Raw genomic sequence first — 23061 nt, 5'->3', positions numbered from 1 at the left:
TTGCCTGCTTTAGGTGCCTCCTCCATAAATTATGTTTCCAGGATGTACTTCCTTCCTAACACACTGCTTAGTGTTTTGGTGTTCTGGTAAGAGCACATTACAGCAACAAACAACACCCTTGAGGTGAGGACATGCTCATGGTGGGTCTAAAACACTTTTCCAAGTCTAAACTCCCATCTTCTTCCCCATAACATTCGTTGGTGTTCCCCTCAGAGCTGTTCAAAATAATTATGCATTTCTCAACCTTCATTGAGACAGGAAAGCCACTTCCACTGGTGACACTTGCTGTTTCCACACCAATTTGACACTTGTTCAGGAAACCCCGGACCAACAAGCTGCTGCGTGAGGTGCCCTGTCACCAGAGGGCAGAGCTGTGCTGTGCCAGAGCTGCACTCAAAGCCTCAGCTGAAGACAAGAAGTACCTGGAGCAATGACAGAGCAATTCCTACAGGTAGTAGCAGCTCAAAATTCATGCTGAATAGGTACCCAACAAGCATTAAACAAAAGCACTTTAGGAGCAAACTGATAGAAGACGAGGTCTGCCCTTGGTAGTGAATAATTCCAACTCACTGCTCGCTGTTTGTGAGGCAGGTACTCACGCATGGATGAACTCTGGAACGAAACCCAGCAGCCTCTCCTGCAGGATTGCTTCATTTCATTTATTTTTTCTCATTTACACATTTTCTTCAAAAATTCCAGCCTATCCTTCTTGAAAGCCAAAAGGTTGACAAGTTCTTAACTTGAATATCAGGAAGGCTTGCCCCCTGTGCCACCATTTGACACGAGGGAGCCCATGAACCCATGTTTTGAGTGCCTGAAACTGTTCTATTTTTAAGGTAATTGATGGGACACATGCTGTTGCCAAATATTGGAGAGCAATTTCTATGATATTGGCTTTCATTTTTTTGCTTATACCCATCCCCAACATTTATTCCCCTCTATTACCAATCCATGGCATTTCCAAGTGCAGCTGGAACGAGTCAGAGAATGTGCCCATGTAACATAACCTTGCATTACTTTTAAGAAACTCATAGGCTGATGGGAGAGTCTAAAATTGACAGACAGTAGCATACACCAAGCATGTCCAGCAATGCAGTGCAACCCAATACAGGGATTATAAAGGGTCAGATGATGGGATCTTAACAATAACAACCACTAAGGAGCGGGAGCAGTCATAGAGAGACACACTGTGGGAAAAGCACCAAGGAAAAAAACACCCACCACACCTCCAAACTCTTCCAGATATAAATATATCAGATTAAGTTTGTTGCTTAAATAGAGTAAGGACATCTGACTTTAGAAGTATTTGCCCAAGTCACTTGACAGGGAGCTGCAAAGTCAATCCCTGTGAGAAGCAGAGGGCACAGCAGTGGTTGGATCAGGGCAGGATGGAGCAGCAGGCATGGGGATACCAGCCCTCTAGTGCTGCCCCAGCTCAACAAATCACCACATTTCACCTCTCATCATCTCCCATGATCTCTCTCATCATCACTGCATTGATGTCTGGTATTTCCTCTGCCCTTAGAGAAGCAAGCAGGGCTGCATCTCCTGTTTCAGTGGGACTTGGATGCTTCTAATTTGGCCCCCCAAAAAATAACTCGGTGATTTGTTTATTTATTTTTCTAAGATTCCATTTTTAGAGACGTCTGAGAGCAGCTACAGTACCTCTGCAGTAGGAAACCACCTTTGTCATCATCCATGTTCCTTATTACAGGGAAAAGAAAATGTTAACAAGTGTAGGGAGAAAAGGGGAGTATGGAGAAGACTTTGGTCATGACAGAAATTAAGGACAGAACATTTCAGCCTGGGGCAGGGCACTGACCTCCCAGACTGGCCTGTCCAAAGCAATCCTGGAGGGAAATGCGTTGGCAAGTCGGATGTGTATGCCTTGGTTTGTATTGAAAAGGGTTAAATACTCAGGAGATGGATTTCTAAGTAATTTCAACTGTTTTAAACCATTTAAAAATACCAAAACCCCCATGATTTTAGGGTAGGAGACAGCCCCACATATGAACGTTTACACTGAGATTTTGCTGGTAGGGGTCTGGAGATGACACGAAAGGCAGCTGAGCTGCTCCTGGGCATCTGGGCTGATGCAGGGCAAACCTTTGCCCCATTCAGAGCCAAAACATGATCCAAATCTGAGTCCCAAGGACTGAGTTTCTGTGCTTGCTTGTCACTGATCAACACTACACCCACCCTGCAATCCCTCAGCTCTTTTTTTACTGACCACCTTCTAAAGTGGCTGGAGCAGCACCCCCAGCACAGCCGGGGGGGGCATGCTGCTGCTCTGCACCATGTTCAGTTACACAGAGCAGTTCTGTGGCTACAGGAGGGAGTTTGTGCTCCCAGATATCATTTATAGCACAAACACGGGCAAAATGCTGAAGCACTCAGCATTAGTTTCTGCTAACTTGGTATTTTCCTTTCCCAGCTTGTTATTTATGCGACCTTGGTGAAGCACTTCTAAATACCTGAATGTTTTCATCCCTGGGTGGTGGTTTGTTACCTCTTTTTCCCAAAGCATAGTGCTAACAGCTGCCAAAAGGAGTAGAAAACCAGCCTGTGGTGAATAAAAACAAGTCTGTGAGAGACCACAAGTAATTTTGTTATTTTATGGGGGAACAGGCAATTCATGATGTTGATTATCTGACCACGACTTCAGGGACTGAGCTGAGGCTCTGCCTGAGACTTTTCACCAATGGGCAAACCCAAAAGGTGCCCTGAGCCTCAACCTGCTTTGGGACAGAGCTGAGGCTGGTTATGGCCATCAAAGGGGGACACCAACCCCTGCACCAGGCACTGCCTGGGGACAGAGACCCTGGAGCAGCACTGGCTCCTGTCTGATGGGCGCAGCTCGCCCAGACACAAAGCAAACACAGTGCTGAATCTCACACTGCCCATGGGCATTACACAGGGCATTTACCCAAATGTTAACTATTACTGACAGAGGGCTTGTTATTCCAAATCTGTGTGCAAAACACAGAAATTCAATACTTTGCACGAGAAATGCAAGCTCAGACCTTCAGAGAAGATATTAATCTTCCTGAAAACTGTGTAAAAACCCATCTGTGACAGCATGTGCAATTCAGCAATTATTTACTGCTAACTCTACCTTTATTCTTACAATTCATCTGTGCTCTGGGCAGGGCAGAACCTCAGGAGTGATGAAAGCCTCATGATAAAACCAGTAGCTAGAATTAAATGTTAAAATGTACCCTCTCTTTTTAAACCAAATCTATAGTTTCACTCGCAGTGTTGCCTGCCAGCACAATTAAATCAGAACTGCAATAACACGATGTCAAGGATTCTTCAAGGAGCAACACCATCATCATAACCTTTGCAAGGAGCAATCACCTCCACATTTATATGAAACACTGAATTCAGCACAAGCAGGTCAGGTGAGAAAAAGTCATCCTGGGAAATAATGTCACCCTTCACACTGAAATAGGGTGTATCTTTCTTTTATAGCATCCAAACCTATCACAGCCCCACACCTCATGTCCTCCTGCCACCAAAACGTGCCCACAGGCAGTGATGCTGCAGAAGCCACATGGCCACCTCGTTCTGTACACATGGGGCACGTCCTTCCCTAACCTCAGGCTGGGAACAGGTGGAAGGATTTCTTCTAGAGTTACTCCAGCTGAGCCCTGGCTGGCTGCAAACTCTTCTCCATCTGCAGCCCTTTGATGACACTAATGATTAAATATAAATTGAGACTCATTCCTGCTGTGCTGGAACTGGGCAGGAGATGTCCTGGGAGGCAGAGCACATCCCTCTGCAGTTAAGGACTTGCTGAAGGATTTATGGTGATTCCCTTCATCATACGGGACAGAGAGGTATAACAAAGGTGGAGAGATGGCAAGGAGCTGCTTCTTGTTAGAAGTCTTGCTTCTCTGTCATTAAGGCCCTGACCTTTGTGTCATGTGTCCTTCTGGGCTACCAGCATTGATCACAACTCACACTGTCCCTTCTTCCAAGGAGGAAATGCCACCTCAGGCCTGATTTGCTCCATCAGAGCGCAGGGTAAATATCTGTGATGAAAAATCCTGTCCTGGGAGAGATTTCACTGAGAGAGATTTCACTACTTGTGTGAGGCCCTGCTGTAGCCGAGACTCTCAGTTTTATTAAATATGATAGAAAAGTACAAAGGAGATGGAAGAATAGTGTGGAATGCAGAAATCTTCCTAGGAGTAGTGTGAACATATCTAGACAGTGCCGGGCAAGCACAGGGTGCTTCTCCCCAGGCTCAGGAGCGCTTCTCCTGCAATGATCCCAAAGCCCAGAAGATGGAGCAAACCTTCAGTCTTTACAGGATTTCCTACACCCATTTTGTGACGGGCTGGGTCACGGTGGAGGCTTCTCACCTACCCAGGAGCTGCAAACATTGCTGCTGCATTGTTCACACTCCCGCTGAGCAAGCCCAAGGTCATCAATGAGAAGTCAGCAGAAACCTGCAAGAGTCACATATTGAGTCACCTTGGCCAAAAACTTTCACATAAGTATAGCCAGGTGAATGTTAAAGATTAGTGATCTTTAAACATTTTTCCTATGTTGGGGGAGTCCCGGCCTGAGCCTCATCCCTCCTGGTCCCTGCACCAGAGGAATGTCCAACACCAGCCTCCCACGGGGCTAGTGGCAACTCCCATCGGTGTTTGTCCTCCCATATAGCAGAGTATTTTTGTTCAAAACAGAAGAGAAAAAGCAGACAGCAATTAAAAATATCAGGCATGGCTTATTTTAGTTCAGTGCCCAAATTCCTTTGTAAGGACTCCGGCAAGGACTGGGTTTTCTTCTTAACTAAAAGCACTCAGAAACACTCCACTACACAGAGATTTAAGTGGGGTTTTGTTTCCCCTCCACAATCCCATCAGCAGCATCGACATTCTGAAGAGACAGACGTTTGTGAAATCGAAACCTGTGGGCCTGGTGTTCCACCTTGTTCACCTTTTGGCTTTGTTCTGATATTACCAGATAAGAATTGCTAGATATTTCTTCATACTGGAAGGGTCAGGAAGGATTCCAGAGGAGCACAAGAGGCAGGAAGGCTCCTCTCTTCAACTCTGCTGTCAGGCACTAGATGTCCTCAGTTATCCTGGTGAGACAGGCTGTGGTTAAACAGCAACACGCAGATGAGATAGGAATTCGAACAAAGCACAGGCAATTTGTATTTCAGCTGTGAACAAATAAGATAATCATTACAAGTATGTCTTTATTACCTCCTCAGCTGCATTATACAGACTGGTCTCTGTGAGCAGTTGTGCATGTGCATCAAAACATCACTCCAGAAATGCAACAAAGCAAGCTGGAAATCTGCAAAGGGCAAAGTTAAAGGTCCTGGGGAACAACTGGCAAAAACTGTGTGCAGCACCAGCTCCCTTGATTGGCAAGAGGTGCCACAGGGACGTCACGCTCTCCCTTTCCCTCCCTATGCCACCCAAGACTGACCCTAAGCAACATCTGAGAAAAGAGAAGTTGGATATTCTTATTCTCCCTTCTTCTGGGCCTCCTTCTTCACTCCGTACTTCCACCCTTCATAAAAGTTCCCAAAAACACAACTCTTGCAGAGCCAGGCATGTGGAGAATGACAAGAGGGGCTCGAGTGCTACAGCTCCACCACCCTGCTTCCATTTCCAGCTCCTCTGCCCAGCTCTCACTGGAAACCGCAGCCAGGCTCCGAACTCTGGCCCTAGAGGTTTTATACACAATACCCCCACATACAGCAGACCATCCTCAGCCCAAACCCACCTCAAATTCCCATCTTCTCAACAACTTCACCCAGAATTGCCCTGGTTCTGTCCCAGCAAGGCAGGAGGCCAGGCTGAGTGCCAGCGTTGTGCCAACACGGATGTGCAGGGCTGAGCTAAATCCTGAACTGACAGAAAAGCCAGTAAAAAACTCAGTGGCTACAGCATTAAAGGAATGCAAAAAAAGTTTTAAATGGGGCACAGGCCTTGTTACACATCTCGTTTCCTTTTTGTATGAAAAGCTTTGGGAGTGCTGACTCCATGAGCTCTGGGTAAGGAACTGGACTTGGGACCACTCATCTTGCTGCTCAAAGCACTGATGGTTTGTAGCAGCAGGGAGCAGTCAATGAATGGAGAATGTCTGCCAGCAGACAAACCTCAAAGGCTACTGGGAGAAATTAAAAAGTACAGTGTCATGGGGGTAATTTTAACGGGCACATCCGCAAATGTTTTTAACACCTGTTTTCACCAGAAACCGGGAAATAAGAATATAATCCTTACTGGTGGTTGTGAAGTTTATGGATGCCACAAAAAGTAGGGAATGACAAATAACTCTGAAGAGAGGAGAGTGAGACTGAATAATCTCAACTACTGGCTGACCAGGGTGCAGAAGCAGTTGCACATCTGAAAGCCAAGTCACTCCTACAGATAGGTGGGTGTCTCGGGGCACAAACTCCAAAGAGGACACAGCATGTGAGCAACACAAGCCCCAAGAGCGAGGTTCCAAATGGGAAAGGCTGTGGCAAGTTCTAGGTGCAAGGACAAATGAGCAAGAAGCATTTTCAACAACACAAAGGCACCTCTGTCTCTGTATCACTGCAGGGATGCTGAGTGAGCCCACCATGGATCCTCAGTGCAGCTGATGGAGAGGGAGAAATTCTGACTTGAAATCCTGATGTTTTGGGAGTCTCTGAACTGCCTGGGGCCAACCTTCCTGCAGACAAGGCCACTGACCCTCTGCACTTGGCCCAATACCTCAGGCCAAAAGAAATCAGACCATGGTGATTTACTTCAAAGCCCTGAAATAACACACACTGCACTTTTCCAAGCACTCAAGGAGAAACAGGAGGAATGCCGAAGTGGTTTTGGTAACACACTTTTTAGTTTATTGACCTATACAAAATAATAGGTCTAAAAAATTCAGGAGTAGTAAAAGAATAAGCAAAAAGAGCTTTCGCATTTCTAGAAGGCTATACAAATATGCAAAACCAAGGAAATAAGTTATTTTTTATTTTGTTTTTTCGTTTAATTCCAAATCGCGACTCTAATAATACAAACGACTAAGTACCAGCTTAACAAGTGTGTCCTTCTGTATATATTACATGCTCTGGAATATTGGTAAAAAAAGTCAAAAAAGTTTATCAGAAACTTTTCTATTCACAATATGAACAAGGAGTAACTAATCCTTTGTATAAAAGAACAAAAGAGCACCATTTCTGGAATCCTGAAGCACAGTACAGCTGAGAAACGAGAGAGATTTTACCGTATGCAGACGAGTCATCAGGAATCAGGCAGGATAACCCCATGCCAATTTGTTCCTACAGATGGATGACCTGAGGTAGGTTTATCCCTCTTAAATCAAGACTGCAGTCGCAGGGCTTTTTTCCTACACAAATGGTTCTGTGAAAACGCTGTTCTGTCACTCAGTGACTTTGCAACGCACCTGGCAGTTCAGGTGACTCGCGGTACAATCCTAATGCCCCCCATTTTAAGGCACCCACTTGGCTGTTTGTGTTTGCATCCAACTTAAAATACTGGCCATTGCTATCAAATTGTTCCCTGGGGCTCCCCACTGTGGATCCTCGACCCACTGAGGCACAGCAACATGTCACTGTCACAGCGGTGAACAGCGGTCACCGTGCAGCCACCGTGAAAATTTGCCTGCTCCTCCACACAGTGAAGTTGTACCATGGAGAGGTCATTAAATGGGCTGCTATTAATTATGCTTTATGGTGGAAAAGAGAGTTCAAAGTTTACTGCTTCTGTTTCCAAATCCACAACTACCTATAGTTTTACATGACATATTGTGTCAGCATTTTTTTGCTTTCCAGAACTTGCTTGTGGTGCTAACAAACACTCTTAACAACACCTCAAAAACTGGACAGACTCATTCAAACCTCCATAATAAAAAAACTCCAGCCTTCCTTCAAGTAATGTTCCAATACTGATTCAGTCACCCTTTGCCTCACTCATGCACACAGTATCTATCCTTCATAAGCCTATGAAACTCCTTCCAGGTCCTCATAAGCCATGGCAGAATAAATTTTCATTTTTTCTTCTTCTTTCAGACATCAGACTTGTGCTCCTAGAATTTTCCATAAGTCTCCTTTTCACATTTTTTTTTCTCTGAGGTTTGCCTTCAACACCTTCCAGTCTTTCCAAAAAGTGCTTGCTATATATAAATACTTCAACCAAGTGCTGCATCTGGTCATAGATGAACTGTGGCTTGCCCTGGCTCCCATGGGCTGTATGGATTCACAAAGAAACGCCATTTGTGGAAAGACTTTGTCAGTTTGCTACAGTCCCCCTCTTAATGCTGAATTCAACCTTTCCCAGCAAAACAGCCCGCTTCCTCTTTTTGCTCCTTTTGCAAGTTCCACCCGAGGTCCGCCTCGGCGCCGCGGCGTTTTGTGCAAGGCACGCAGGGGTAGGAATGAGGGGCTGCACTGGGGCTACACGAGTGTCCCGGGCTTGGAGTCCTCATGCCAGTACAGCCTCTGCTCGCTGCTCGGCAGGTCTTCCTCCAAGCCATCCTCCTCGTCACCGCCCAGCTGGCTCGGCTCTGCGTACGTCCTGGAAGGCAGACACGGCACCGGGATCAGCTGAGGGTCTTCCCCAGGGCCCCTAAAGACATGCACCTCCCTTGGGCTCAAAGCTGTGCTGGTTATTTTCAGCTTGCCTCCAAACACAAACTCATTTTTTTGGGCTGCAATCAGTAGAATTGTGTGCAAGAGGGATCTCAGCTGCTCAAAACTGTCATAGAATTGCAGACTGATTTGGCTTGGTGGGACCCTAAAGATCATCTTGTTCCAACCCCCCTGCCCTACGTGGGGACACCTTCCACTAGACCAGGGTGCTCCAAGCCCCATCCAACCTGGCCTTGAGCTCTGTTAAGACTGTTGGGTGTATTAATTGCTTGTTTGCCATGATCACATTAAAGTAGAAAATAAAGCAGATGGACAATCAGACAAGTGATTCAGAATATGGAAAATTAATAGCTAATGAACCTCATTTAGATAAAGCTGCTAATATAAGCAGAATTTTCAAAGCTCAATTATAAGAAATTAAGAAATTAGTAGAAACAGTATTTTTAAACACTGTTGCCATAGATATTTTAAATCACTTCGATAAAACAGCCCATAGCACTTAGCTGAGAAAAAAAAAGGGATCTAGCAGCAGCTTTTATGTATTCCCTTACACTTTCATTTATTTTAAAACAAACAAAATTAAAAATTCAGTATTTTCACACAAGTCGGTCTGGCAGCGAGCACAAACTGCAACCCACAAAGCAGGAGGCACACGTGGGGTACTCATTACACTGAGCATAAGTGTATTTAAATGTGATGGCATTTGTGGGGGCAGAGTCATTCCCCAGGGCAGGAGATTTCTGTCCTCACAGCCAAGTGTTCTACAGTGGAGGAGACCCATCAAAAACGCCACAGAAGCAGCGAGAGCTGCAGGAATTCCTGCAAGGACTAAGCAGACCCTGGGCTCTCTGCAGCCCTTGAGAGAGCCCCCACAAGCAGGGGGGCCTGTGCAAACAGCAGCACAACCCCCATGGCTCCTGGGTCCAGCTCTGCCAAGGGAGATTCCTTGTTTTTCCAGAAGTTTATCAGCACAAGCACTACAGCTTCAGAAACCCAACAGGACTGTGTCCTGCCAAACTGCTGATGGGGTTCAGGATGGAGCCCCCCACCAGAGGGACTGGGCTCACTGTGAGCTCTGCCTGCAACACTGCCCAGGGCATCACAGCTACAGGGAGTGGAACATCTTTGATTACCCAGCTGCAGCCAGAGGAAAAGGTTGTGCAACCAGTGAGTTCATTATGACTGCTCCCCCAACTTCCTTCAGTGTTGGGATACAGTTAGTGGTGGTACAGCTGATCTGCTCCACACAGAAAACCTGCTCTCACGTCAATTCTCTAAGTACTCTTCACCCTGGCTCTTTGAAATCAAGCTGATTTGCTCAGAAGTTTTAAGAGCCCGTGACATGCAGGAGGAAGGGCAGAAAATCTTCATATATTTTACTCACCTGCTCTGCAAAGGAAGGTTGCCATAAACATTCCCATAACAGCTGGCATAGGAGGAATGAGACAACGTATCGTAGTCTGAAAGTCCCAGTGCAAGGGGGTTTCTCCAGCTCCCAGCAGCGTTTGTAGAAGATGCTGCAATTAAAAAAAGGATTACAACAAATTAGACTTTTCTTCAGCTAATCAGCTGAGGCAAACAAGACAATTCTCATCAGCGATCTCTGGGGTTTATCAGGGCACATAAGCAGACAACACAAACATAAAATACGATTTACAAGCCCTGTAGGGAGGAAAGCACTGTACAGGTGGTATCCTGGACATTAAAAATGCTTTCTGACACATTCAGTGATGTTCATCGGGCTATATTTGGAAGCCATCACAGCCACTGCGTTTACATGGTATGAAGCTTTGTACACTGCGTCTAGTTGCTAAATACGCCTGTCTGAAACTCAAATGCTCTTTGCCCTTCTCTGGGTTACTGTACTTATACAAAGAGCAAAAGGTCATTTTACACTTGGGAGACGATAACAAGCAAGACCTTCCTTCCAAGAACAGAACAAGATCCTACTTGGTTCCTCATCCACCTTTCAGGACAAAGCTCTGGCCTGGCTTCCACTCTGCTGACTTCACTGAGGCAGTTGCAGGGGACAGAACTGAAAGCACAGCAGGAACTTACAAAAACATTCAGCACAGCTGAAATCAGACATTACCTGAAGAGAAAGATGACACCCGACTGCTTGGCGAGCACGGCGTCTGCAGACCAGCAAAGCCCAAACTCCTCTGAGACCCTCTGTCAGACTCAAAGCCTGCCTGCAGGCTGTGACCCTGCTCCTTCTGGCTGGAGGCACGCTGGTACCAGCCACGGAGATGCTCTGCTACTAAGGCCTTGTGAATGTTTTTGGTTATGTGCTCCGTTTTAGCAACTTGCTTCCTCGGGAGCCTCAGGGTTGCGTACGGGTTGTGTGGAACTCTGTCCACCTTGTCCTCGTGGTAGGACTGGAACTCCCTGTATCGGTCATATCCGTAATGTGCCGATGAGCGGTAGGAGGGATTGACACTGTACTGCCCCTCCGTGTCACTCTCATAAACATATCCTCCATTGTAATAAACGTCAGCTTCAGTGTACGGGGAGTATCCAGAAATATAGTAATTAGTGGAAGGCTGCTCCTGATTTTTCTGGAAGATACCATTGCGGACATCCTTATGGGCCAGGTTTGGCATGCTTCCCGAACTTGCAGCAGAAATATTGTGTTTCTTCGACCGTCTTCGACCCCTGGTCCTGTTGTCGAGGGTCTGAGTGGTGTAATATGGATTAGGAGTGGGTGTCACGCAGTAATACTCTGCACTTGACTGGCTGGTGTAGGATGATCCATCGTCCAGGATCTCTGTGCTGCTGCTCCGCTGGGACTTGGACAGGGAGAAGGCTGTCTTTTCAGCAGGAGTCTCGGACAGCAGGTGGGTCTGGGATTCCAGACTTCCGCTGCGCTGCCGGCAGTGGTGTGGGGAAACATCTGGCCTGGAACAACACAGATGCTGGCTGGTTAAAGGCAGTCTCACACAAACATACACACAGAGCTGTGGAGAGCACACGTGGACAGGTCAGCTGCCTCCCCAGTCGAAGCACAACACAAATCCTGCCTTATCTTTCTACACAGAGTATTTGCAATGCACAGAACTCAGTTTGGCTGAATTTTGTATTGGCTGCAACAGTAGGAGATCTCCCATATAATAATCTGTCACGGTGAGCAAGGTTAATCTGTGACAGGGACACACAGAGCTAAGGTCACAGATGCACATTTGGTATTGATTTACAGGAGGGCTCCCTCAGCTTTTACGTAGTTAAAGCCTACACAAGTAATGAGCTTGGAGCAGAATATGGGAAGACGGGTTTCCTTTGGACCTGTCTCTCAAGCTCTTGATAACATTTTAAGATTCTCAGCATCTCTCCTTCCCCAGCATGGACTGTCAGCTGTCTGATAGTACAGGTGAGCTCATACTACAGTTCTGTTCCCATAGTAATGGCTCTAATCAATGTTTAGAGAGCCTGACCCTGCTGTGGGAAAACTGTACAGCAAAGGACCCTTTGCCCTATTAACGCCATCTGCTTTTATTCTTGTGTTTCCCCAGCTGGACATGGCCCTTAAAGCACAGGTCCCTTACTGTAAGTGGCTGCTGCTGTAGGCGTTGCGTGTGAGCACGGGGGTTGTGGGCATGCTCCTCCCACCGTGGGGCTGCGCCGGCCGCTCCAGTGTCCGGAACGGGCTGCTGTGGGTCGAAAGCACGTCCCTGTAGCAAAGGAGACAAGCCCAGTGAGGTTAAACATCCCACAAGTCACAGCACACCGAGTATGTGCACCTGAAGTCTTGAAGAAAAAAACGAAGGGTGGAACAAACATAACTGGATGTGCTTCCCAATGTAAAGAATAGAATTGTTAAATAGGAAGAAAAACTCAACCCCTTCCTGTGGTTCAAGGGAGGTCTTTACAGGATGATCAGCAGGACAAGCTGCTGCCAAAGGACAGAAGCATCGAGGAGAGAGCTGGTAACAGAGAAGCAAAGGAATTAAGATTTTCAAACTAAGCACATCACAGCTAAATGGGTACCTATGGCTATAATTTGACTTCTGAACTTCATGTGGAGGAGTGCTTCATTTGTCTTGAGACACAGATGACAAAACAGCAAAGACACGGCATTACTCAAAACTCTAAACTGTTCTAAAGCGTGTCTTTAACAGCCTGCTCACACAAGACAGTCCAAGAAATCTCAGGATCAGTGGGAATCCCTACACTGAGAATAGCTGCTAGCACCAGATCTGACATGATCACACATGGCACGATCACACAATTATCTGCAAACCTACTGCTACTTATGTGCTCCATGGAGCTGTTCTAGCTTGGAAAGTGCCCAAATCCCATGGATACACACAGCTGGCACTAATGATGGAAGCTGGTTTAATACCAGTAACTCTGCTTGTAAATGGAGAATTGTCCATCAGGCCTTACATGAATTGTGCCTGCTTTGACAATGTACCTGCTGAAATACCAATACCATCAGGAGGGATGGGTAGGGTTTGGTGCTGTCTGAATCCACTAAGCACAGTCATCAGGAAAATGACAAGTTGTTTAATTAACACTGAAAAAAACCCCAGAAACTGAGACGAAGAGTGACAGCAGTGGTAGGCATGAGCAACTCCTTAAACACAGCCCTTGCTATTAAATTTCTCACCCATCTCAAAACTCTTCACAAAAACTACAATACTCTTCAGTTTCAGATAGTGTGTCAACTACTAATAGATGCTTTTGTTCCTAAACAGGAAATTCAGCTCTCATCACCAAATCCTGCAAGCCCAGAAGAGCGTGGAGGCAGTGGGCTCTACTGGAATGCTTGGCAGGGGCAGGATGGAGCTCATGCCACCAGGTGGAGAGTGCAGCAGCCGTGAGATGTGCCTACCTGGAGTGCCTGGTTTCCAAGAGCTGCTCATTTATGGATGACTTCCTGAGATGAATTCTCTCCACCCCAAGAGACTTTGGTGGAGGAAGTCTTGGAGAAAGCTGCGCAGAGCTGGGTCTCTGTGCTACCACAGGAAGCGATTCACTGACTGTTGGAAAGGAATATGCATTTTGTTAGAGCAAAATCCTTGGTATTTTTGCCCTGTGTGCAAATCTGTGGCCCCTAAGGAGAAGCACTTTGCAGTACAGAGCCAACAACAGGAGCTGTGGATCCAGAAAAGCTGTCCTGCCTGCACTGAGCTCTCCTCCACACGGACAGGACATCGTGGAGGCTCCTACAGATCCCAGCAGCACTGACTCCTATGGAAACTACACCCAGCTTGGGGCTGTGCCAGATCACAGAATGGAACTTCCTGGGAAAACATCTGTTTGCAGAGCAATCCTTTTCAGAGCCAAGCAGGCAAGCTCAGCCTCTGCAAAGGCCAGTTCCTCTCCCTCACCTTCCAGCTCTTGAAAATGACACTTTAAGAATTAGTTTTGAAACACAACCTAAAAGGGACTGACTTCAAAAGCAATTGAATGAGCAAAGACAACTGACAGACATATTTGGCTGAAGGCAACTGGGAAGATGCTGGTTTGATCCTTGTTCTCAAGTTGCTTAGGGCACAACCAGGTCCCGACAGAGCCAACAGGAAACTCAAACTAATGCATATAAATGCAGGACAAGCATCACAGAGAACATGTTCACAAGCCTGGCTCCACTTCTACTTGTACAAGTAGGAATCAGGTGTAAATCCATTTTATAGCACCACCTGGTTGGTGTAAGTCTAAAACCGGGACAAAGTGAGATCAGAATCAGGCCTGAACTGAAAAGTGAGTAATAATTCAGATAATGTTTGTCCCCAAATGATGATTATCCAGTTTAAGGGAGAGGCAAGCCAAGTCCTTTCCACCTTGTGGAACAGGGTGTGAGTGTGTCTGTGGGTGTGTGTGTGAAATGAGTAAGCTGAGCAAACACCAACCCATGCAAGATGCAACCTCACTAGGGAACAGATAAATGTAAATAGAGCGTTAATATCTGTGACTATTCCACTTTTCTCTAAGTTTTATGGTAGCTGTGAGGACAGAAGGGCTGGGCTAATCATCCCAGTTTGTAAGTCCTTCAACTCTAGGCCAGGTCCTAGGGGTGACATATCTGGCACCCACAGTGTCCTCAGCTTGCAGGTTGGTCATGTTAAAACCAACTTCCTTCTCTAAAGCTGACTCAGATCAGCTCACAGAGCAGCAACTTTCAATAACTAACCCATTAAGAGGAAAGACATTCCTGAGTAGCTATTTTTTCCTCTGCTATAAAGTAATTTATCATCGAAAGCCACCAAAATGATAGAATCATAGAATGACTTGCATTGAAAGGGACCTTAAAACTCATCTTGTTCCAACTCCCTGCAATGGGCAGGGACACCTTCCACTTAGAAGTTTTGCTCAAAGCCCTGTCCAACCCGGCCTCGAGCACTTCCAGGGATGGGACACTCTGAAGGACATTAAGTCAAAGAAATAGCTCTGAATGGACGCACTTCTTGGAAAGAAAAGGAGAAGCATCATACCATCATCATAGGTGGTTGTGTCTGACAGGGAGCTGCTCTCGGATGGAATGATATCATCTGTGAGTAAAAACAAAGACCTTAAGCATAAAAGAGCCAACATCAACTTACAAATATCTAAATGCAGTTTATTTTCTAGAGTTTCAGAGCCAGCTGATACTTGTAACGCTGCAATCCGTATTCTTTAGCCCCCACAGCCTGAAGACAGTCCTGGTACACCATCACTCTGTGTGTTCACTGCAGTTCAGCTAGCAACCCAGGTAATTATCAAAGGAGATTTTTTTTTTTTATCTGCAGCAGGAATCAGGCCAAGATTTACAAAGGTGTTTTCCACCCGACTTCCAAAGATCTCACAGGGTGTTTTGGTGCTTCAGTCAGAGTCAGGAGCCTACACAGACATGTAATCTTGGCTGTTAGCAGCTAATCTCCTCTAGGTACACCTGAAACTCCACCAGATAGGTACAAAAAGCCTTTTGAAATCTGGCATCTGCTTTTGAATGTTTCATCAGCATATAGATTCTGTTTCAATTAAATTAAGATATAATTTTAGAATAATTCCACTGATTTCCATCAAGGTATTGCAGATTCCAACAACACAGACAGCAGGAACTGTTGCATGGGCATACTAATTTTTTGTTTCTTTTACATTTTGTTACTTATTCACAGCACTTCACTGTACCTGCCTCACCCTGATGCTACACACTGTTCCTCACTGAGAAACAGCCTGTCCTTGCTAAGGCTTGGAGCAGACCACCAGCAGCAGAGAAATGAGGCTCAACTAGAGATAATTAACCCACGGACAGCTCAATCCCTAGGCTGTTTCTGGCAATATATGGCACTGGTGGGATAAAAAAATCTCCATGAACCTTCAGGCATGAGAGAAAGGAAGCAACAAAAAATTACAGTGGCAGCCACTTTGTGTATGACACCTGCTCGTGTCCTCAGCCACCACAAGCACGTGCAATGTGCAAGGAGCTGCTCTTGATGTCAGTTTGCTGCCAGGAAAGGTCTGGTTACAAGAATGTGGTAAATAGAGCAGCTGTTCAAGAACAGCAAAAATCAGGACTGGCCCCTGCCCTGGGGGGACTTGTCAGACCACCGAGGATGGGCTGCAGCTCAGCTTGCAACCTGACACTGGGAAAAAGCTTCAGGGGAGCTGATTCATGTGGATTTGACCACGGGGTGGTAAAGCATGGAACTGAGCCCAGTGCAGGGAGGAACAAAGCCTGCTGAGGAAAAGAAAAAAGCCAGCCTAAAGCTATAGTGCTGGTTTCAGGGAGGGTCTGCAATGCTGACATATTCAGATATGGTGACATATCTGAATTTAAATCCCAGATCTGTGCAACTCCCTGCAAAGGTGGAAGAAACTCTGGGCTAGAGATGGAGGTAAGGAAAGAGAAAGTGGAACATGGAGAGCAGTCCAATATGTCCTTCACCTCCTTTCCCTTGGGGCTGGGATGAAAATAGCTATGGTTTGATTCAGTAAATCAATGGGACTATTTAACATATTACTTCCAACAAGTCATTCCCCGAATTCACAGACGCAAGTGACTCATCACTGCTCAGCCTTCTGAAACCCAGACCTGGAGCCCAAGAGCACCACTGGTGACAGTGACACGGTTACACATAAAATCAATTATTGAAGCAGGTGACAGCTCTGCTTCAGGTAAACAAATACACACTGCAGGGTGAGAGCCTGGGACTGGAAGGGAATTCAGCTGCTTATTTCTGGCTCGGACAACAGGGCAAGAAACTGCCAGCAACAAACAACAGTGACCATGGATGGGTGGACGGATGCATGGATCTCTCTGCTCACCAGCCTTCCTGGGCCTTACCACACACCAGGTGCCCCAGGTAATACAGGACCTTCCACAATCAGTATCCAGACTGGTGAGCAAGAGACTGGAAAAACACACGTTTCCCTCCCCTCTGTCAATCAGGAACAAGCTGGGCCACATCAAATACCGATGATCAGCCTTTCAGAATAAACACTTTGTGATGATGGATAGCCCAGTGATGCTGTGGGGTGTGTCAGGGGTAGGGATCCAAAACTCCTTCAATTGGCTTGGATACTAGCAGGTTTGCACACATTATCCTATGAAGCAGCAAGATTCTCACTTCCCTTAGGAGAATCACACTCTCAGAATGGAGGGACCAAGAGGATCTGCTTTTACTGTGCTCATCAGTGGCAAATGGGTTTAGTCAAAAATCTGTTTGCTACTAATTGCATTCATAAACTCCTGAACTTCACTTATGACTTCCTGGAAATCAGGAATTTTGCATCAAAGAGCAATGTCTTTGATCCTTATTTCCTCAGTCCTGTAGAAAAACCTGCCTGCTCTATTCCTGCCGGAACTGAAGTGCTGCGGGAGGGACGGGGGAGAGATCTTCCATGTGACAGCTCAGATGTACAGCTGCACTCAACACACCAGGAATTCAAGCACCAGAAAAGCTTCATCCAAGATGTTGCTGCCAGCCTTTTTGTGCAGAGCATCTTCAGTCCATACCTGGTGCTGGAGCACGTCTGTGCTTGCTCCCAAAACTGCAGCTTACTCGGCCCCCAGCCCACAGCAGAGCACTGACTGTATCAGATGCAGCAGTTGCAACTTTTTATTCTTATTTAACTGCCTCGGAGAAGGTAAAAACCATACAGAGGAGATGTAAACAAAGCTTCTAAGTAAGCCAAATTGCTCTTTTTCCCTCCTGTTTGCATCAGAACATGGGGAATTCTCTCACCTGGTAGAGCCAGAGTTGATTTCTGGGTTGGTTTTTTGCCACACTTGATTCTATATTCGTTTATGGAGTTTTCTATCTCTTGCAGCTTTTTTACAGCATCAGCATACTCTTGCTTTCTTTTCTTCTTCACGTTTTTGCAGAGGTCTGGCTCGCTGGCAAGTTTCTTTGCAGCTTCCACCAACTTTTGGTGTATGATAAAATTGCTCTCCAAGTCCTGCAAAGTAGGATCCTGCAAATTCATGAGATGAGTTATTTACTTGTACTCCAGAGAGAAATTACCAGCGAAGGTTATTAAAGAAAAGATCTATTTTTGTGGTAATGAAGTGAACTCTTGAGCACAAAATACAGAAATACCGAAGTTCATACACAAGACAATCTCAGCATATGAAAGTCTTAGATCTTATTTCTGACTAGGGTACGATTACGAGATCTCTTGGGCAAGGTCCAAAGGTCTCAAGCCCAGGTGACATAACACAGGCTCTTAAATTCAGGTTTAGGCTGCTAAACCTCCTGCTATGAATCCAACCCTGAAAACATCTGTTCAAAATCTCTCTCTACTTTAGAGAAAATAAAAATGGAAATTGGTATCACCATACCTACGTAAGAGGGAGTTTCAGGCTTTAATTAATTGTTTGTAAACTACTTTGAGAAGCTCAGATGAAAGGCACTGCAGAAGTGCTAGCAACACATTATTAAATCTGGTCAGCAGGATTTTGGTTTAACAGCATTTAAGCAGTTCACATAAAATCACTTTGCTGCAGACATGGAGCACACCAGCCCTGTGAGGCAGGGCAGAGAGTTTCTGGTGAAAGACAGATGCCAAGTGCCCAACACCTACTTACTTGGATGATACAGCTTGTTAACAAATCTCAGAAGGAATGAGGGGGAATGGAGTGTGTCCAGAAACTGCAAACATCTGAATTACCATATCATCAAGTCAGTCTCTGCCAGCAAAGTTCATTTTAGCTTCTTGAGCAATGCAGGAGGTTTTACTCAGGAGGAATCTTCATTAAGCCACAGGTAAAACTCCTCCTCCTGTCACACAACTATGCTCACTGCCACGTTCTGGGTTCAAACACCATCCCAACACTACACATGTCAATGTTCCAGAAAAGCTCAGAGCCGTGAGCTGCCAAATGGCATTATGCACCTGATCTTTTCTAATTAGCAGCAAAATATTCATTAAAATTCATGCAGCCATGGCCAAACCAGGGGTTCAGGTCGGCTGAACTTAAGGCCTTTAGAAACAGCCAATTTCCTGGCCAGTTCAAAGCGTGGCTGAAAGAAGGGCAGAATGCATCTGGCTTTCCCACTCCATGCAAGGAACTGTCCCAGCTGCCTCCTCTTAAAACACCCAAGGAAGAGCTGGATTATTTGCAAGTGGCTTTGGCTACCGGTCTGGCTCCCAGCAAACCAGCTGCCATGCTCACCTCCTCACTGGGGAGCAGGTTGTCATCCAGCTTGAACGCCGTGCCCACGCGCCTTCTCACCTGGGGAGGCTCCTCTCCAGCACCCAGGGGATACTCCTTGGGCATCTTGCCTGTCAGCTCCTGGGGAACAGAGAGGGCTCCACATAAGGCTCAGTGGGAGAAAAGGGCTCCCACCTGCCTGACCCCAGCGTAAGGTGCAGTTCTCACCGCCTCTCGCAGGCAGATCTTCTTTAGCTCCTCAACTTTCTGAAGCAGTTTTTCCTGAAGGAGTTTCTCTTTCTTCTTTAGTTCCATAATTTTCTCCTTCTTTTGTTCTTCACTGACCTCTGAATCCTGAGAGCCTGGAAAACATGCTTTGTATCAGAGGATTTCCACGTAAAGGCCATTTTTATTACCTGGTAGCCTCACTTCCCTTTTAACAAACACAAGCCCCATTATACCTGGCTACTTCACATTTACGTGCAGTATTACCTGATGAGATCAAACTGCCATTGCTGGCCATAATAAGCTGGTTCTTGGCCTCCAAAGTCACCAGCTTTGACACTTTTGGTGTTCCCATCTCTGTCAGATCCATGGCGATATCATCCAAACTTCTGGCTGAAGGAATTTTTGCCTGAAGGAGTTAAAAAAAAAATCCAGCCTCCTTGAGTTACCTCTAATTAACTTCAGAACACATCACAGAAGATGACATTTCACACCTCATCTCCCACAGAATTAAGGGCTAAAGCAACAGCATCACACAGGTGCTTGCGGTGTGCACAGGCTGTTTGGCATTCCTCTCCCCCAAAACCTGAACCATCTCCCAGCTCAAAATCTCTGCAGTTTTCAAAACAAACACAGGAAGGAGACAAAAGAAAAGGCAGATTGGACATCCAGACATGGGAATTCCCTCTTCCGTGATTACACTTCCATAGCCTTTAACTGCAGGCAGGCTAAAATGGATCGAATAACAATACTGCCACTAATAGACTGCTCAAAAAACTGACAAAAACAATTTGTAGTTTTTCTCTGGAGACTAGTTCATCCGTGGAAAAACACACGCTGAAGAATATACAGGAAAGGTGCTGAAACCCATGCTCGCAGTAAAATGCCTCATAACTTACTTTGCTTTGCTTTCTGTCCAAGTAAAACTGGTGCTGACTGATTGCCATCACCCAGATGGACTTGATCAGGGAAGTGTTTGCATACCAGGTCTGCACCACCAGCCCGCTCTGACTAAAGGTCCTTCTTGATACTGAAATTCTGAGGAGGTTAAAAGAAACACAATTTCAAGACAAGTCTTTGAGGTTTGAAGTCCACAGTGCCTCTCTCTTAACCAGGCGAGGCTCAGCCTTAATTTTAGGGATGAGAAAACTCAGATTTCCTTCTCCCCATCACCCAGTGCTGCTGCAAATCTGGCCATGACAAACAGTCCTCCCTCTGCTACAAGAACTCCCTGAATGGACACCCAGGGAATCTGAGAGGACACCCAGGGATGTGAAAGCCTCGGTCTGCCCTGCCAAACGCTGATCAGGATCAGTCCCAAAGCCCCGAGTAAACTCATGCTTAGCTCTGAGGCACCTCCCACCCCATTCACTAACACGTGATGATGAGTTCCCACTGGGTAAAGATTAACCTCATTGACAGAACTGCCTCCTCCAGCCTCACCTGCGGGGATCGTGTACTTCCACAGCAAATTTCTTCTCACGGAAGTAGAGATTTTCCAGCTGTTTCCATTGAAATAGCTAGGAGAATTGGGAGAGAGAAGCAGAACATGGTCACTGAACAATCACCAGTCCTCTTTCCCCAAGGTGGTATAATTTCAGCAAATTACAATTCCTGTGTATCCTCAGCTATGGCATGGACTGAGCAATAACTACATTCATAACGTCAATTAAAAGAAGCACATAAATATAGAATGCCCCCTCAGTAATTTCACACTCTTACAAACAATGTACTGCAAATTGAGGATTTTGCCAATGACAACATCTGCTTCCATCAATAGCACATTTAATTTCACTGCTACAAGTTCCCAGAGATCTTGGCAGGGCAGTTAAAGTAATTTTCTCTCTGATTAAACACAAAAATCTCTTTACAAAGTAATTGTATAGACAACTATGGTCTACTTCCCTGAGTCAGAACATCCCCAGGGAATGGCAGCAGCTTGGAAAAAGCAAGTCTTGTGAAGACACTGTCTGAGACATCCAGCGTGACATTTTGGAGCAGGGGTACAGCATGTACAGAACAACAGCAGCTACAGGAGGAAGCCACCCCCAGCACATACTCCTGCTAGAAACCCACATATTTCCTGCAAAGTGCCAGCTGGGAGAAGAGATCAAAGTCAGTCAGGGCTTGGCAGCTGCACCCATGGGATCAGAATTTCATACGAATTCGTTCTCCTTTAGCAGCAGCATCAGCCACCCCCTGGGGATGAGCCATCGGGGGCTGCATCCTCCCAGCCCAGCCCAGGCTGCTCCCCGGCCCCTCAGCCCAGGTTTCAGCAGCACCACCTCCTGCCCCCTCTCTAGCAGTGCCAGGGTGCCTGGATGCACATGGAGACCCACAGGGTGTCCCCAGGGATGTCCCCTGACCATGATGGGGTGCACAGGTGCAGCAGCACACTGGAGTTTACATCAGCTGCTTTCCAGACCTGCAGCCCACACGCAGGTGCTGGAGGTACCTCAATCCAGCTGGGCAGGCAGGGACAGGGTTCAGTGAGAGACCAGCCTCCGACACCAGGGATCCAGCTGAGGCACCCAGACCATCACAGCAACTCCCTCCTTTCCCCACTGGAGTTTTTCCAAAGCCTCCACGGGTGCAGCCACCACACCAGAAACTCCCAGGACACACAACACTCCCACTGGCCTCTGCCAAAACCTGACTTGCCGTGCTCCCTCCCACTACAGAAGGACTTCAGGTTTTGTAAAAATGACGTATTACACTGTGCTGCATCTGAAACATTTAGAACACAATGAAACATAACCCAACATATTTGTTTTTCAGGGAAAAAGTGGCTCTTTAAGCAGCCTTTCCCTCTGTTTAATTAAAACTTTCCTTTCTAGGACTACAACTACCAGAACCTGCTGTAGAAAAAGTGAAGGCAACTGGAAATGTAATTTACTTAAATTAATAAACTATTTTCTAGACGATTGTGGAAGTTTCACTCTGCTGCTTAAATAAGTTTATATTTGTCTTACAGCCCTCCTGCCCAGTCACACCGCCGCCAGAAGCGCCTCTTTACAACTCTGCACTGAGCTTTGAAAATACATAATCTTAAAAAACGCAAAAGGAAACAGCCCAAGCGGTCTGTCAGGACATTGAGAAATAGCGCCCGTGGGTGCTCCAGCAGGGATCCCAGCCCCGGCTGCCTCCCCGCGTCCCGCACTCACCTGGCCGCAGCCCCGCTGCCGATCGCGGCTCCCCGGCCCCGCCGGGCCGTGTCAGGGGTGACATGGGCAGGGCCGAGCCGAGGCGGCCGTGCCGTCCCTCCGTCCCTCCGTCCCGCTGCTCTGCCTTGGCAGCTTCGCCTCCCACTGCTGACACACGCCTGACATCACCACCCACCCGCTCCGCTGCGACGCCTCCCACACCCCTTTCTTTCCCCAGATAAAGGCAAAGCCCAACGGCGGAGGGAACGAGGAGGATTCTGCGGAGGGGCTTCACCCCTTGGAGCACCCCGAGTGCCTGTGGGGGCCAAGGCGGGGGCAGTGGCGTGGGGGTTGCTCGGGGTCCCCGCGGTGCCGTGTCCCGGCCCCGCCAGCCTTGACTCACACCCAGGGGCAACAGGTTCGACCAGAAGCATCATCCCGGCGTTCCCGGCCGGCCGCCCGCTCCCACGCTCGTAAAAACCATGGGCGGGCTTCAAACGCGA

At 46.8% G+C, this 23061-nt stretch overlaps 1 protein-coding gene across 4 annotated transcripts in view; it reads right to left on the bottom strand.

Annotated features, from left to right (window-relative positions):
• Window positions 1-6827: 6827 nt before the first annotated feature.
• FRMD4B (FERM domain containing 4B) overlaps window positions 6828-23061 on the bottom strand; it is a 125672-nt gene continuing 109438 nt past the window's right edge. For all 4 annotated transcript variants that reach the window (XM_032120816.1, XM_032120814.1, XM_032120815.1 and 1 more), the window contains exons 12-23: window positions 20859-20935; window positions 20315-20453; window positions 19683-19824; window positions 19419-19552; window positions 19212-19331; window positions 17782-18010; window positions 15049-15105; window positions 13446-13593; window positions 12157-12282; window positions 10707-11512; window positions 9999-10131; window positions 6828-8540 (exon numbers count right to left, since the gene is read on the bottom strand). In XM_032120816.1, the coding sequence (XP_031976707.1) occupies window positions 8420-8540; window positions 9999-10131; window positions 10707-11512; window positions 12157-12282; window positions 13446-13593; window positions 15049-15105; window positions 17782-18010; window positions 19212-19331; window positions 19419-19552; window positions 19683-19824; window positions 20315-20453; window positions 20859-20935 (2232 nt within the window). In that variant the 3' untranslated portion in view covers window positions 6828-8419. The remainder of the gene's footprint in view (window positions 8541-9998; window positions 10132-10706; window positions 11513-12156; window positions 12283-13445; window positions 13594-15048; window positions 15106-17781; window positions 18011-19211; window positions 19332-19418; window positions 19553-19682; window positions 19825-20314; window positions 20454-20858; window positions 20936-23061) is intronic.

This window comes from Corvus moneduloides, chromosome 11, assembly GCF_009650955.1.
Source record: "Corvus moneduloides isolate bCorMon1 chromosome 11, bCorMon1.pri, whole genome shotgun sequence".
Lineage (NCBI taxonomy): Eukaryota > Metazoa > Chordata > Aves > Passeriformes > Corvidae > Corvus > Corvus moneduloides.
Note: the sequence above shows the minus strand (reverse complement) of the source record. Positions and strands in the feature narration are given on the sequence as shown.